This window comes from Saccoglossus kowalevskii, chromosome 10 (assembly GCF_978046115.1).
Source record: "Saccoglossus kowalevskii chromosome 10, keSacKowa6.1, whole genome shotgun sequence".
Classification (NCBI taxonomy): domain Eukaryota; kingdom Metazoa; phylum Hemichordata; class Enteropneusta; family Harrimaniidae; genus Saccoglossus; species Saccoglossus kowalevskii.
The window spans coordinates 26,455,718-26,473,783 of record NC_140650.1 but is presented as its reverse complement, the minus strand read 5'-3'; the positions used below and the strand labels follow the sequence as shown (position 1 = coordinate 26,473,783).

The 18,066-nt window shown below is 37.0% G+C and overlaps 2 protein-coding genes across 2 annotated transcripts in view; one reads left to right on the top strand and one right to left on the bottom strand.

Annotated features, from left to right (window-relative positions):
• The window catches only part of LOC102803920 (charged multivesicular body protein 7-like), a 28,450-nt gene that overhangs the window by 8,678 nt on the left and 1,706 nt on the right, over window positions 1-18,066 (bottom strand). The window contains exons 2-4 of the mRNA XM_085504437.1: window positions 7,923-8,094; window positions 3,431-3,625; window positions 386-456 (exon numbers count right to left, since the gene is read on the bottom strand). Of these exons, the coding sequence (XP_085360563.1) occupies window positions 386-456; window positions 3,431-3,625; window positions 7,923-8,094 (438 nt within the window). The remainder of the gene's footprint in view (window positions 1-385; window positions 457-3,430; window positions 3,626-7,922; window positions 8,095-18,066) is intronic.
• LOC146737989 (uncharacterized) lies at window positions 14,421-16,456 on the top strand. Its single transcript, XM_085504814.1, has 2 exons — window positions 14,421-14,866; window positions 14,905-16,456. The coding sequence occupies exons 1-2, from the start codon at window positions 14,421-14,423 to the stop codon at window positions 16,454-16,456; spliced, it is 1,998 nt and encodes a 665-aa protein (XP_085360940.1).

The following is an 18,066-nucleotide window of genomic DNA, read 5'->3' as shown; positions in this document are numbered from 1 at the left end:
TGTGCCTAAATAGGACACTACGTTAGTCCAGGTGTGCCTAAATAGAACACTATGTTAGCCCAGGTGTGCCTAAATAGAACATTACATTAGCCCAGGTGTGCCTAAATGAACACTATGTTAGCCCAGGTGTGCCTAAACAGAAGCTTGGTTGTATACTCCCTACAGGAATGCAGACCAAGAGGCAAATTCACAAAAGGTTTTCTCAATAACAGTTTTTCATAAAAATTATCTGTTCTGGAATTTACATCATTGCTTCTTCAGAATACAAAATAAAAGTATGATATGAGAGTGTTTTATAACAAATAATCACAACCAGTTGAAAATAAGTATCAGTGCAAATTAATGCCGTGGGTAAATATTTGCAACAAAAAAATGAATTACTCACCTAAACACATCCACATCTACTTCATTAAATTCTGGGCATATTTTACTGTTTGGACTGGAAAATTTTAAAATCTAGTAAATAAAAAACAAAAACACTCACCTGTCAGTTTCTCCTAATTATCATAATAGTTAATACAATAGGGGTGAATGAAATACTATTATTGAGACCTGTTTGGGTTTCTGAAGTTCCCTGGTTACTAAGCTGCCATGGGGGTCAAATAGATTCACTTACGGTCCGCAATAATATGGAGTTTTTTTACGAAGATATTTTACTATACTAGCTTCAGTTTTGTACTGTGAATATTGATTTTGTATTTTAGAAATCCAACACTACTTTTGACAGTTTACAAACATCTCATAAAATAAAGAAAAATAAATACGGTACTCAAAATGAATAAAGACAGAATATCATTTTAATATGTACATGCTTTTGTAAAATATTTCTGGAGGACAACATACAAGAATGTGTATTCAACTTAAGAAACATAGTTGAACTCTGGTGACCTTGCCCTTTGTTATATAATATAATTCCCTTTATCATAGTTTGTTTCAATATAAATATGCATTGTCATAATTAATTTTGAATACAAACAAGTTTTGGGGTTGAACCAACAGTGGGGAATCAGTCTACCGAATGTCCTTAAAAGATGTAAATATCTTACAAAAACATTGGTGCCTTATTTGTTTAATTATTTTAAGGAACATAATTTCCAGCTTTATTGAAAGTAATTGAGATATTTTAGAATAAAAACAAATGTCTCATTGCAAAAAAAAAGTGCTGCATTTAGATGTGAATAGATTCATAAAACATGCAAGATCAGTGTTCTCCCCAGACTCTAAGCCAATCATCGCGGCTAATTTGTTTGTTTAATTTGTAAAATCTGTATGAAGAAAGTAATAAATCAATAATGACATTTTTTTTCTATAACAGCATTTCAAAACTAAAGTCAGCGATTTTTCATTGATCTATCTATTATTCGTGTAACGCTACGATCACCGTAACATTGTCAGCTGACGGCATTGTGTTGAACGGGTATTCACCGCTGCTGTTGCGATCATCGGTTCCTGACTTTTTTGTTTAAAAATACACAAACTTAGAATGTTTGCTTAATTAAAACGATTCATTGATAATTAACTTACAAATTACATCAAAATCGCCAACGAAATGTTGTTTTTAAACATCGCGGAAAACTGCACTCTGCGCCGCCATCTTTGCTACCTCAATCAAAATCTCTGTTGTAACCCAGCATGCATCGGTTGTGATGTCACTACATGCGTTACGTCGCCTTAGGGTGGCGTTCTTCGGTAATGACGCACCATGAATGAGGTATTTCTAGAGGTCAGGGTTCGTTTTTTCTTCGTCCGTCTCGTCTTCAGTTGAATAATTTTTACTTCGATTTATTTAGTTTTTTTTCCCGATGCGACTTAATTTCACTTGTTTTTTTAAGTCTTGGTAATTAGTGTCACTGGCGATGAAGTAGTAAAAACGCAATTAATCGCAGTGCAGCAACTCGGCATAAACCATCCCGACGCAATGGGCAAATTATTACTACCCTAGTATTTTGGGTTTGCTAGCTCCGCACCCTTGATAGACTTGGTAACTTCTTGTAGACTTCCGTTTTTATCACTGTTTTTGTAAGGCTAACTATGCACAAAGGCGGGATTACCTTTCGATCAATACATGTTATTGTTTTAAAGATGTGCTAGACGAGGCTGACACTTGTAAACAATACAACGTGAATAAGCATCGCGGGCAGGATTTCAAGGATCGCGGGCGAAACAAAAGCGACGTGGCTGTTTGTCTAAGCGACGCGGGCCCGCAGTGCTTGAAAGGCCTGGGAAGAACACTGCAAGATAACAGAAAAATTTAGCTGGCTTTAGTTCAAGTATTTTGTACAGGTGTCTGTCAAAAATGAATGATTCACTGAGACAAATATGAACTGCCTCATTGTGTGACTACTGTATTATATGAAAAGTAAAAAAAACACCCTTTATGAAAAGCTATCATGTTGCAAGCTCTGCTTTGTATGCATATCAACTTAAATAGTTGGTGTCCAGTGGAGGGAGAAGTCAACAGTACTGTTGCCTCCTGAGAAACTACATCTTCAAACACTGCAATCTCTGAAGTGCGTTTTTAAACTAGTATTATAAAAACTTATTCATTCTGTTCTAATAGCTGAAACATATTCCTGTGAGTTTTCATTTTTCGAATGAACTGTTTGTCAAATACAGAATACATATATTTTAGAATAATTTTCTTTTTAAAATGTGGATGAAATGTTTTGCTTTTAATGTATTTTTTATGTATTGTTTTTGATTTGATAACTTTTGACTACACAGATTTTCTATTAGCTTCAGATCTTGATCAAAGTTTGGCACCCAGTTCATAACAGTGCTTATATTGATTTTCTGACATCTTGTTTTCTGTAAAGATTTTATTGGTAGGTTTGCAAATGTGTATCAGACTGTGCAATCTCTCCATGAGTTGGTTTTGAAACCCAGTATGGGATTCTGAGATACATTACCAAGGATATTATTACAAGATAAATCATTTGCTTCATTGAACACATACAACAATGCATATTTCCACTGAGATCAGTGACCTTTGATGTGTATCACCAGTGATCAGTCAAGTAGAAACAGTCAAAATATTTTATCAGATTTTCTCAATTTTTGCATGATATTTTCATACAGGACATCTGTTGTTCAAACTCAGGGAAGACTTTATACTGATGAATAAGGTGACCAAGTTTGATAAAGTTTGGAATAGAATTAGTAAAGTTATTATGCACACAATAACAATTATTAACGACGACGACAACAACGCCGGACACAATTTTTCCCTTAATATACTTTTCCCTTCCATCTTTGATGGTACGGGCAAGGTAAAAATGGACAATGTGTATTCAGTATTGTGGCAACAAGGGAACATGCCCAGGAACTCAAAACTTGTCTATTTGCTACACACTTTTCTTTGACAATATTTATTATATTCTTTTACTCTTTCAAATTCTTTCTTTCTTTTTTGTATAAATTAATACATTACCTGTAATCCGTCTTCAGTTTTTAAAAAACAAACTTTTTTGGTTTTCCGAAGATGCAGTAATGTTAATTCAAAAGTTTTTTCATCTTTGCAAAGGTGCTGGCATTTCTGCCACAGAGATGAGTATTCTATAATATTATCCGTTGATTCAAACTCTACTGATTTAGAATGTTCAGCGACTATAGCATCAGCCTTTTCCTGAAAAATAACAATTACATATTACTAGTTGATAGTGAATGATACAGAAAAATCTGGAGAACAAAAAACAGCATAATTGTGCGATCGGTTGAAACTTTAGAAGCCAATGAATTACGAAAATCTACTGAATAAGTAGGTGGTTGAATTACACGTACATGTACCGGTACATGTAGGTAGAATTTTAACGGTAGTGAGGTAATTAACAGTGAGGCATGAATTCAAAAATGTTAGTCCCAAATCAAAAAACAGTGTAGCAATATCACCACAGTGCTTTATTTTACCACCACACTCGTCAGGGATGCTGGACATCTCAACCCAAAAAAATGTCCACCCATTTTTCATTGGACATCTCGACCTACACATTTCAGACACAAACAATGACAACCCACCACCTTGACCCGACCTGACTGACCTCAATGACATCATACTTTTTCCTGTACATGTCTACCACTGTGTTTGTTTGTGTAACTGAATTATTATTTTTCCTTTCAAGTAATTCTTCAATGAGATGATGCTGGAACGTGTTGTTACTAATATTGACAAGTAACAAATGGTGTGAGTCAGTGTCATTAACAAGTCATTATCCTGACTGCCACAGTGCTTTGTTTTACTGCCACACTGGTCTCACACCACCACAGTCATTATTCCGACTGCCACAGTGCTTTGTTTTACTGCCACACTAGTCTGACACTGCCACATTCATTATCCTGACTGCCACAGTGCTTTGTTTTACTGCCACACTAGTCTGACATCACCACAGTCATTATCCCGACTGCCACAGTGCTTTGTTTTACTGCCACACTAGTCTGACACTGCCATAGTCATTATCCTGACTGCCACAGTGCTTTGTTTTACTGCCACACTGGTCTGACACTGCCATAGTCATTATCCTGACTGCCACAGTGTTTTGTTTTACTGCCACACTAGTCTGACATCACCACAGTCATTATCCCGACTGCCACAGTGCTTTGTTTTACTGCTACACTAGTCTGACACTGCCATAGTCATTATCCTGACTGCCACAGTGCTTTGTTTTACTGCCACACTAGTCTGACACTGCCATAGTCATTATCCTGACTGCCACAGTGTTTTGTTTTACTGCCACACTAGTCTCACACCACCACATTCATTATCCTGACTGCCACAGTGCTTTGTTTTACTGCCACACTAGTCTGACACTGCCATAGTCATTATCCTGACTGCCACAGTGCTTTGTTTTACTGCCACACTAGTCTGACACTGCCATAGTCATTATCCTGACTGCCACAGTGCTTTGTTTTACTGCCACACTAGTCTGACACTGCCATAGTCATTATCCTGACTGCCAGTGTTTTGTTTTACTGCCACACTAGTCTCACACCACCACATTCATTATCCTGACTGCCACAGTGCTTTGTTTTACTGCCACACTAGTCTCACACCACCACATTCATTATCCTGACTGCCACAGTGTTTTGTTTTACTGCCACACTAGTCTGACATCACCACATTCATTATCCTGACTGCCACAGTGCTTTGTTTTACTGCCACACTAGTCTGACACTGCCATAGTCATTATCCTGACTGCCACAGTGCTTTGTTTTACTGCTACACTAGTCTGACACTGCCATAGTCATTATCCTGACTGCCACAGTGCTTTGTTTTACTGCCACACTAGTCTGACACTGCCATAGTCATTATCCTGACTGCCACAGTGCTTTGTTTTACTGCTACACTAGTCTGACACTGCCATAGTCATTATCCTGACTGCCACAGTGCTTTGTTTTACTGCCACACTAGTCTCACACCACCACATTCATTATCCTGACTGCCACAGTGCTTTGTTTTACTGCCACACTAGTCTGACACTGCCATAGTCATTATCCTGACTGCCACAGTGCTTTGTTTTACTGCTACACTAGTCTGACACTGCCATAGTCATTATCCTGACTGCCACAGTGCTTTGTTTTACTGCCACACTAGTCTCACACCACCACATTCATTATCCTGACTGCCACAGTGCTTTGTTTTACTGCCACACTAGTCTGACACTGCCACATTCATTATCCTGACTGCCACAGTGCTTTGTTTTACTGCCACACTAGTCTGACACTGCCACATTCATTATCCTGACTGCCACAGTGCTGTGTTTTACTGCCACACTAGTCTGACACTGCCACATTCATTATCCTGACTGCCACAGTGCTTTGTTTTACTGCCACACTAGTCTGACATCACCACAGTCATTATCCTGACTGCCACAGTGCTTTGTTTTACTGCCACACTAGTCTGACACTGCCACATTCATTATCCTGACTGCCACAGTGCTTTGTTTTACTGCCACACTAGTCTCACACCACCACATTCATTATCCTGACTGCCACAGTGCTTTGTTTTACTGCCACACTAGTCTGACACTGCCACATTCATTATCCTGACTGCCACAGTGCTTTGTTTTACTGCCACACTAGTCTGACACCACCACAGTCATTATCCTGACATCCACAGTGCTTTGTTTTACTGCCACACTAGTCTGACACTGCCATAGTCATTATCCTGACTGCCACAGTGCTTTGTTTTACTGCCACACTAGTCTGACACTGCCATAGTCATTATCCTGACTGCCACAGTGTTTTGTTTTACTGCCACACTAGTCTGACACTGCCACATTCATTATCCTGACTGCCACAGTGCTTTGTTTTACTGCCACACTAGTCTGACACCACCACAGTCATTATCCTGACTGCCACAGTGCTTTGTTTTACTGCCACACTAGTCTGACACTGCCATAGTCATTATCCTGACTGCCACAGTGCTGTGTTTTACTGCCACACTAGTCTGACACTGCCATAGTCATTATCCTGACTGCCACAGTGTTTTGTTTTACTGCCACACTAGTCTCACACCACCACATTCATTATCCTGACTGCCACAGTGCTTTGTTTTACTGCCACACTAGTCTGACACCACCACAGTCATTATCCTGACTGCCACAGTGCTTTGTTTTACTGCCACACTAGTCTGACACTGCCATAGTCATTATCCTGACTGCCACAGTGCTGTGTTTTACTGCCACACTAGTCTGACACTGCCATAGTCATTATCCTGACTGCCACAGTGCTGTGTTTTACTGCCACACTAGTCTGACACTGCCATAGTCATTATCCTGACTGCCACAGTGTTTTGTTTTACTGCCACACTAGTCTCACACCACCACATTCATTATCCTGACTGCCACAGTGCTTTGTTTTACTGCCACACTAGTCTGACACCACCACAGTCATTATCCTGACTGCCACAGTGCTTTGTTTTACTGCCACACTAGTCTGACACTGCCATAGTCATTATCCTGACTGCCACAGTGCTGTGTTTTACTGCCACACTAGTCTGACACTGCCATAGTCATTATCCTGACTGCCACAGTGCTGTGTTTTACTGCCACACTAGTCTGACACTGCCATAGTCATTATCCTGACTGCCACAGTGTTTTGTTTTACTGCCACACTAGTCTCACACCACCACATTCATTATCCTGACTGCCACAGTGCTTTGTTTTACTGCCACACTAGTCTGACACTGCCATAGTCATTATCCTGACTGCCACAGTGTTTTGTTTTACTGCCACACTAGTCTCACACCACCACATTCATTATCCTGACTGCCACAGTGCTTTGTTTTACTGCCACACTAGTCTGACACTGCCATAGTCATTATCCTGACTGCCACAGTGCTGTGTTTTACTGCCACACTAGTCTCACACCACCACATTCATTATCCTGACTGCCACAGTGCTTTGTTTTACTGCCACACTAGTCTGACACCACCACAGTCATTATCCTGACTGCCACAGTGCTTTGTTTTACTGCCACACTAGTCTGACACTGCCATAGTCATTATCCTGACTGCCACAGTGCTTTGTTTTACTGCCACACTAGTCTGACACTGCCATAGTCATTATCCTGACTGCCACAGTGCTGTGTTTTACTGCCACACTAGTCTCACACCACCACATTCATTATCCTGACTGCCACAGTGTTTTGTTTTACAGCCACACGAATCTGACATCACCAATCAGTATCCATACAACTGCAATGGTTTATTTTCACTGTGCCATTGCTAACTTTTTATTATATCAAATGTGTAATTGTATAACTCTTGCTAGGAGTTTTGTAAGTGAAGAATAAGTAGGTTAATTATCAAAATTTCTGTTTGAAATAATAATGCATATACATGTAATATGCAAATGTTATGCAATATATTATAATCTTTACCACAGTTTTGTCAGTTTAGTAAATATTACATCATTGTGTAAACTTACCTGTAGAAGTTCTAACACAACATATGTGCCTTGCAGATTTCTATTTTTTCTTCCTGTTATACTACTTAATGTCCAATATAATGGTTTCTTTATAAGCACACCAAATCCCCAAGATAACCAACCTTCTTCGACACTATATCGGAAATCAGTTTCATTCTGTATAATTCCTTGTCTGTGGGTTGAGTTAGATAAAAAGTAGAAATAAACCAACAGCATTGCTCAGTGTATAAAACCAGAAACCTGTTTCATACATGCTGAGAAACACAGGTATAGATTGCTTCATAAATTTTAATTATCAGAGTGTTAAACCTGCTCATATGTTGCAGTGGTACACATTTTATTAGGCATTCATACTTTATTCACCTACCATTGGAACGTCATTAGAGGGTATTGTTTTAACCCTCAGACATTACTCACATGTGTCTCGTATGAGAAGAAGATATAGAAGTTTTCAATTGCTACTGCATTACTTTGCTACAGATTTAGAATTGGAACTGTCATGGTAAAACCCAAATCAATGTTGTTTCAAATGGTTGAGCTTGCAAGGATCTGGATTACGAAATATTTCTAGAAGCTGAATGATACATAAATGAGGCTATAACGTTTAGTTTAGTTATTTGCATAATGATATTAATACATTTTCATGGAACATCTCGTGAGTATTTAGACTCAGTTCCAGGCCTAGCAGTTGGACAATAAACGGTAACAAGAGAAGTCGGCCAGCAGGAGAAGTCGGCCAGCAAAACAACGGAGAAGTCGGCCAGTGCGAGAAGTCGGCCAGTGAACATCGGAGAAGTCGGCCAGTGGGGAAGTCGGCCGGTGAAACATCGGAGAAGTCGGTCATTACGTACATACTACGTTCAAACATATTTACATTTTTTTTCTCGAAAAGTCGATCATTACTGGACATGGTACTTACTACGCTCGTACATATTGACTACAAATATGTTTTCGTGCATCAAGTACAAAAGTGAGGAGTCGGTCATTTCGGTACAGACTTCGTTCGTACATAATGACTACAAACATTGTTTTTCATGTGTCAAGTACGAAAGTGAGAAGTTGGCCAGTACAGTATAGACGTAAGTCAGAAGTCGGTTTTTACAGTACAGATTGCGTTCGTACACTTTGATTACGGAAATTGTGTTTTCGTGCGTCACGTACTATTAAAAAAATGTGAGTAAGTGAGAAGTCAGCTATTACATTACAGACTAGGAATTCAATGTATTTAATTGTTATTTTAACCATATCCGTCTCCCAGGAGACGCGATTGTGTCTTGAATAAACTAAACTTAAGGTAGCGGGACTATTATTTGCTTACTTGCTTTCATCTTCTAATTGTGACCAAATGACTACAAATAGACCCAGGAAAGTATATATTTTTAGAATCGCCAGACTTCAAGCTTTGCAAAGGTGTGTGTGCCATGTCCGTATCTGCATTCTATGACTCGTTACTTAATCAAAGGTGAAAAATTACTTTTTCTGTAAAAAAAATAATTACGCATTTATGCTGGCGATAAGAAGTATTTTTTTCACTTTTCCTAGTTGTTCAATAGTCTGGTAAATTGAATGTGTCTGGTCAGTTTTATGCAAGCAACTCGTTTTAAAAAATAGTGTGCTGAATTTCAATTACTGTTTTAGTCGCATTGCCCCCTACTCAAACCACAACTCGTTGGTAAATAATCGATGAAATAGTTTGTCTGGACACATTCAAGTTCCTCTCACTGTCACCTTAAAGCTGTGAAAATTTTGTGTTAATCCGATGACAATAAGTATACGTTATTTTTTGTTAAAGACCTTGTATTTTGAAAAACATAAACTCCTAGAAAACGTCCATGAAGTAACAGCAAAGATTTTCAAGCTTGTTTATCGGCACAATCAATTTGTTTTCCCATCAAGGTCTGCTTTAACATGTGTAGGGACATCTAAATGTGTAAGGCTATTGGAAACCAAAAAAATAAAGGAATGGGATAGCTATAATTGGATAAATTCGGCATATGAAAACACCAAAATCACTGATTTTTTTTCAGTGGCTGTGTGACCTTGTGTCTGACACATTCATATGTTGTATAGGCAAAACATTTTGCACAATAATAAATATTAGGCTATGCCAATTCATAGAAAGCAAGAATATCATAAACAACAATCAGGCAGGATTCAGAAAAGGGTACCGGACAACTGATCACATTTTTGTCTTAAAAACAATAGTTCATAAATATCTGAAACAAAACAAAAAAATTTATACTTGCTTCATCGATTTTAAAAAAGCGTTTGACAAAGTGTGGAGAGAAGGATTATTCTATAAACTGCTAAATAATGGTATTACTGGAAATATCTACAAATTAATTCAAAATATGTACCAGAATACAAAGGCATGCATTCGTTTCGGTGATAAGATATCTCCGATATTTGAAACTATCACAGGTGTAAGACAGGGATGTGTTATGAGTCCAATGCTTTTCAATCTATACGTCAATGACTTAAATAGTCCAATACAAAACAATGACAAAGATCAAGTTCAACTTAATAACATCAAAATTAGCTCACTGTTTTATGCAGATGATCTAGTTTTAATATCAGAAACAAATAAAGGTCTACAGAGATCAATCAATAATTTGGAGAAATATTGCCAAAATTGGAAACTCCAAGTGAATATGTCAAAAAGTAAAATTGTAATATTTAAAAGAGGATACTTGAGAAATACTGAAAAATTTACATATCAAGGTCAAAATATTAGTTGTGTATTTTCATACAACTACCTTGGGGTATCATTACAGTCGAATGGTAAATTCAGCGACACAAGAAATAATTTGGCAGACAAAGCCACAAGAGCTTTATATGCAATGATGACTTCTGTGCCAAAAGAAACTGACTGCAAAACAATGTTACACCTATTCAAAACATGTATAAGACCAATACTATTATATGGATCAGATGTATGGGGCTTCGAAATTCAAGAAAATAATAAATGGGACATTACACCAATCGAGAAAACCCATCTGAAATTTAGTAAAAGAATGCTTGGATTGAATAAATTTTCATCAAATCTAGCTTGTAGAGCAGAAATAGGTGAACTACCATTACTAGTAGACATCAAAATAAATCTTATAAAGTATTTGTCACGGATCAAAGAACTTCCAGAATGTAATTTAACAAAACAGGCATACCATGAACAGATAAACTGCAAACTCCCATGGATTATGTCAATTTACAAAGAGTTAAATAAGGAAGATAACACATTAGATATAAAGAATATCAATGACAAATTGAATGCAACAAAACAAAATATAAAGAGAATAGGAAACAATATTAAACAAAAATATATTGAATTCTGGAAGGAGACAATTATGGATAAACCTAAGTTGAGAACATATACTCAATTCAAAACAAACTACAACTTTGAAAGTTACTTAATTATACTGAATCTAAAACATAGAATTTCTGTCTCTAGATTCCGAACAAGTAATCACAGCCTAGCAATAGAAAAGGGTAGACATACCCAACCTAAAATTTCTTTGGAAAACAGGATTTGTAAACAATGTACTTTAGCAGACATAGAAGATGAAATGCATCTCCTCATCAAATGCCCAAAATATCACACACTGCGAATGGATATATTCTCAAATATACAGTTTCCTGATGAAACAAAAACTGACCAACAGAAATTTACATACTTAATGAAAAATTCTAACACAAATGTAATCAAACTTGTTGGAGAATTTATACACAGCTCGTTCTTAATGAGAAACGAGAAAGATACTTAACAAAAACACTAAAATCTATCATTTATTATTTGCTATAGTTATTTTGTTATTTTGTTTTTTAATATCTTACTTTTGTTGCTATAAACTGATGGAAACACTGTATTTCTAAGGATGCAATAAATTATCTTTATTATTATTATTATTATGCAAATGACTAATCTGTGAAACAAACCGGGGCGGCGACAAACCACTAAAATGTTTGGGAACACTCATTGTGTGTCAGATAGCTACTGATAACACATCCTAACATTGCTTTGTCTTGAGTTTATCTTTGAAACTTATAGGCACACAGATTAAACCTGTGTTATTGATTTTGGAAAACACTACTGAGGCTGCCTTGCTTCCCTTCAGAAAATCTACATTTTAACCAACTTACATGACATTCTATGTTATGTTGACTTTATCACATGAAAGTTTATAGTGCATTTCATCAATTAATAAATAAATGTGAAAATCGTAATTTTCAACACAAATAATAGTCTTGCTACCTTAATTGACAGTTAGTGAATAACATGTCTTTCTATTTACAGAGTACTGAAGGGATTTCAGAGTGAATGCATCGGACTGAAAATGTTTTTCTTGTTTGTGTTTAATAAAGATTCAGTTGTGTTGTGTTTTTGACGAGCTTTAGCGGCAGTCCACTCTGACAGTAACCTGCGTCGTACCGCAAAGCACATTGTTCAATCATGGAGCTAAATAAATGAACATCCAATGTACATTGTATTGTAAAACCAAAGTCCGGTTCATACCCGTCTGATTTAGTCTGTTATTCTATTTAATAAAGATTGAGCAACATTTGAGCGCTATTATTTTGTGTATGCCAAGTACATGACCCCACAGGATGTATGCCAGCAAGCATCACACCGACCCGATTAACATCTATTGTCCAAGGTGATAACTGCCGATGTTTTTACAGACAAATTGCGTTTCTTTTATTATAAAAACACCGACAAAGATTACACTGCTATTGAAGGTGTACAAAGGCCACGGATAATCGGACTATGCTTCGTATTTATTAACCACGGGGAAATCCATTTTTTGTATTTGATTGACTACCGGTCTTTAAGGTACAGACTACATTCGTAGGCGTTGAGTATATACAAAATATTTATCGAACGTCAAGTACGGATTTCAAAATATAAACCTCCATGGTATATCTCTGTTCACCGCACATACATTTTTTCCCTAAATTGCCGACATTTCGTCGTACCATGGTCGTACATAAACTAAAATTATCAAGTGCGCTAAATTATAATTACCATGTAAGTACCATAAGCACAGTTTATTTTGTCCTTTATGTAATGTTTATTTGAAGGCTTCATATTGAACGTCGATCAACCATACCTGATACATTCCCTGTGTAACTTACATATAGAACACTTTTCGAGATGTTTGCAGCGTCTGCAGCGCAGTGGTATACAGTCAAACACAATAAAATGACAGGTTCAAATCCAGGTCTGTATGACGTCAGAGACGTGAATATTTATTCTAAGTGCCGGTGGTGGCGTAAAATCTGGACGTAAAATATATCTTATCCATAGGACTGGTTCGATCCTCCATTAACAGATCAAACAATAGTTGGATGTGTTTAAGTGTTTCATTATACCTCCAGAATTGTTGTAATTGTGACACCACTTAACCATTTTGCCATTGTACTAGCTGTTAATATTTGAACTTGCCGACTTGATAATGCGTAGCTCTTACGGCCATACATAATTTTTGCCATTGTACTAGCTGTTAATATTTGAACTTGCCGACTTGATAATGCGTTGCTCTTACGGCCATACATAATTTTTGCCATTGTACTAGCTGTTAATATTTGAACTTGCCGACTTGATAATGCGTTGCTCTTACGGCCATACATAAATTTTGTCATTGTAGTTTAACTACTGTAGAACTAAATTGTTGCATTTCATTTATTGCACTTTATATATTATTGTTGGGTTTTAGAGAGAAAATCATTTCTTTACGGATAACAATTCTGCTTTAAAATATAAAATCAACATTACCAAATGATGTTTAAGCCTGAATTAACTAACTAACAGATATAGTATTTTATGGCATACAGAGGGCGCTGAGGCGCAAATAGCCATATAAGCAATGTTTTAACTATAATACTGTAAAGGGGTTAATTATTCATTGGGTTTTAATTTTGCTTATTTCGCTGACTGGATAATGCGCTGAATTAAAACCCAGTGAATATGTAAAATTTAGCATATAGCACATTATCCAAATGATAAAACCATGAATTTAAAACCCACTGAATATGCCTGAAATGGTAAATTAGCGAAATTTAAACTCAGTGAAAATTAATCATTTTACAGTATACGGTCCCTGGAAAATATAATCGTATCGACACTGTATGTAATTATCACAACTACACGCAAAGTTATTTCCTGTGAAATAAAAATACTGCTTATAAACTCGGATTTGAAAATTATTTATGTGAATACAGAATTATTTAAAATGTTATTTAACCCCAAATTTTGATTTTTTTTTTTTGCATTTTTACTAAAGAATCGAAGGTGTTAATGTATTCATTATTGTCCGTCGTTTGAATATAGATAATAATCAACCTAATAAGCCAATAAGAAAGTGTGAAATGATATGCAAATTATATCGAATGATATAAAAACACACGAGTTTTGCAGTTACTTCACTCTGTGTTCAGTCTAACTGCTCAGAATACTACTTTATTCTTATTGCTACTACTACTTCACGAAGAAAATTTATTATTATGGCTATGCGTGCTAGTTCCAGAAGCAGAAAACCCAATTCCAGGTATCCTGTATTCCTGAGACGTGGTGATGACAATGACCTTTGCATCATTTGCGACCGGGTGGTTTCAGGCCGTCATCATGGTATGTGCTGTGATTCTTGCTCAAGGTGGCAGCACAGACTATGCGACAGTGGCGTGAGTCACGTGTTGTATCGCAGTCTGAGGAATGGTGAAATTGAAAATTTTGCCTGGGTTTGCGGTAGATGTAATCCCGTTCGAACGCCAGTTTCTCCTCCTCCTGGCTTTAGTTTATTGACCTCAACGGATGACGCGGGTGAAGATGATGCCATGGAAGACATTGCGGTAACACTGGAAGAGAACACTGGGGAAGGAGACACTGAAGTAGAGGAAGAGGAAGAGAACACTGGGACCACGGAAGAAGACGCTGGGCAGGGGCAGATCACGCCGGAGACGGGGATTGGGAGAGTGCCACTGAGATCAGGGAAGAGGACACTGGGCCCAGGGAAGATGGGGTAGAGGGTTCTTTACATATTCATTCTTTTAATATATCCACTTCTTTCACAGAACCAACTGAAGCCCCTCGACCACCAAGACCGGATATCATACCAACTTTACCCGACCACATCGACACAGAAATATCAGACGAAATCACTTATGAAATTATTGAAGGCGTATCCCAAAGATCCAGTAAAATATTATTTGATTCTTTAGGTTTTAGGTACACTATAAAGTCCGGTGCAAGAAAGAATGGTAATTTATGGCGGTGTTGTATTAGAAATAAGGCGATGGTTTGTAAGGCAACGGTGGAACAGATAGGAGACGTATTTACCCGCTCGATGACGAATCACATACACCCAGCAGAACCAGGAATAAAAACAAAGATTCAAGTCACCAAAAAGGTACACCAGAAAGCAAAAGAAAATATTTTCCAGTCAGCGCCAGCAATAATCGAAGAAGTCATGTTAGCCGAGTTACGACCTGAAGACCCTGCATCAAGCCGTCCTAATCCGTCCAACCTTGCGCGAAGCAGTAATTATCAGAGACAGAAAGAGCGACCCGCAGAACCAACGGACCTTGATTTTGAACTCGACGTAAATTGGATACCCGCAGATTTTTTCCGTAAAGACATCGTAGTTGAAGGAGCCCGCCATCTATTTTTCGCCACAGTTTTACAACTACAGTTACTAGCAGCGGCCACTAGTATTTTCCTTGACGGCACTTTTAAGGTAATCCGCGAACCTTTTTATCAACTTTTTTCTATTCACGCTTTTCTTGGGGATCATAATGGCGACAACGTTAAGCAAGTACCGGTAGCTTTTTTTTTTATGTCAAGACGCCGTAAACGCGATTATAAGGCAATTTTTCGCGCCGTCAAAGAAGTCCTTCCCATTCTTTCAGTTTTGACCGTTACTGTTGATTTTGAAACAGCCGTATGGCGCGCCGCAGAGAGCGAATTTCCCGGAATTCAAATTCGAGGATGTAATTTTCATTGGAAACAAGCTCTATGGAGGAAAGTGCAAGACCTTGGCCTTTCCGGAATCTACCGCCTAGTTGGACCAGCCCAAGATTTTATTAGATTACTTTTCGCGTTACCGTATATACCAGTGGAACACATACAGCCGACTCTAGAACAACTGACCACCGCCGCTAACGACCAACTCAGACCTCTATGTGAATACGTTCAGCAAACATGGATGAATGGGAGATGGGAACCACACACTTGGTGTGTATTTAGACGAGCTATTAGAACCAACAACGACCTGGAGGGATGGCATAACCGACTAAACACCAAAGCCCAACGCGGAAATATCCAATTTTATCTACTAGTTCAGCTGCTCCACACAGATGCCAAACTTATTACATTACAGCAACAACTAATCAGTGAGGACAAACTGCGACGTTATCAGCGAAAACAGACACGGCTCATGGAAGGAAAATTAAACAAGTTATGGCAGAGATACAGAAGAAAAGAAATCACAACGTCCAGATTGATGAAGGCAGCGTCTTACATCGCAGCACCGACAACAGAATGATGAAACCATGTCGGTAATATATTTTCTGTCCTTTGATGAAATTGCCATTACAATCTCGCAACTCGATTACTTTTATGTTATTATGTACTTTTCATGTTTTGAAATAAACTTAAATGCTGACTAACAAATTTCTCTAGTGTTTTTTTTTTCAGCGCCGTTTACTTTCGTTTATCATCGCAACTCGATTACCTTTATGTTATGTACTTTTCATGTTTTAAAATAAACTTAAATGCTGACAAATAAATTTCTCTAGTGTTTTTTTTTTCAGCGCCGTTTACTTTCGTTTATCATCGCAACTCGATTACCTTTATGTTATGTACTTTTCATGTTTTAAAATAAACTTAAATGCTGACAAATAAATTTCTCTAGTGTTTTTTTTTCAGCGCCGTTTACTTTCGTTTATCATCGCAACTCGATTACCTTTATGTTATGTACTTTTCATGTTTTAAAATAAACTTAAATGCTGACTAATAAATTTCTCTAGTGTTTTTTTTTCAGCGCCGTTTACTTTCGTTTATCATCGCAACTCGATTACCTTTATGTTATGTACTTTTCTTGTTTTAAAATATACTTAAATGCTGACTAATAAATTTCTCTAGTGTTTTTTTTTTTTCAGCGCCGTTTACTTTCGTTTATCATCGCAACTCGATTACCTTTATGTTATGTACTTTTCATGTTTTAAAATAAACTTAAATGCTGACTAATACATTTCTCTAGTGTTTTTTTTTTCAGCGCCGTTTACTTTCGTTTATCATCGCAACTCGATTACCTTTATGTTATGTACTTTTCATGTTTTAAAATAAACTTAAATGCTGACTAATAAATTTCTCTAGTGTTTTTTTTTTCAGCGCCGTTTACTTTCGTTTATCATCGCAACTCGATTACCTTTATGTTATGTACTTTTCATGTTTTAAAATAAACTTAAATGCTGACCAATACATTTCTCTACGTCTATGTTATATATCTTATCGAAATTCCATTAGCATTTATAATATGTAATGTGTATTTCAGGTTTTGACTATTTAGATTTTTGTTGTAATATCAGTTACGTTTACGTTATATATTTTTCGTTGTTCTAAATAAACTATTTTGAATAATTCTATCACTTTGAAACGTCTCTAGTTTTTTTATTGGCATTTTCTGGCAACGGAACTAGGCTACTTTCATGTGATGTATTTTTACTGTTTGGAAATAAACTATGGAATGCTTGACTTTAAAATGTTTCCAGTTTGATTTTATAAATAATTGTCATCCAACATCCGTAAAAAACGGAAATAAATAAGTATCTGTGATCTGTAGTCTAGACTCAAGCCAACGTCTCTCCATTTCCACATGATGTGTCAGTTGGCGGCGAGATGACTGTAAGTTCAAAGCATTGTACAAAGCATTGTAATCCAGCAATAATCGCTTAACATTTTGGAAGAAAAATACATCTATTTTATGAAACACCGTACATGTACTTAGAAAACGTTGTTAGTTGCCATTTATTAAACCATGGATCTAAAAAATAGCTCCATGATTAAACGTACATTATACGTAACGAAGACGGCAAATGCAAAACAAAAAGACTTATATTTTATGCACAAAACATAATTAGTTCTTTCTGGCTA

What these genes read in the sequence shown, in the direction of transcription:
- LOC146737989 (XM_085504814.1), top strand. Translation starts at nt 14,421, where the DNA reads ATGGCTATGCGTGCTAGTTCCAGAAGCAGAAAACCCAATTCCAGGTAT. An exon ending in GCTGGGCAGGGGCAGATCAC is followed by an intron (nt 14,867 to 14,904) that starts GCCGGAGACGGG and finishes CACTGAGATCAG; the next exon opens with GGAAGAGGACACTGGGCCCA.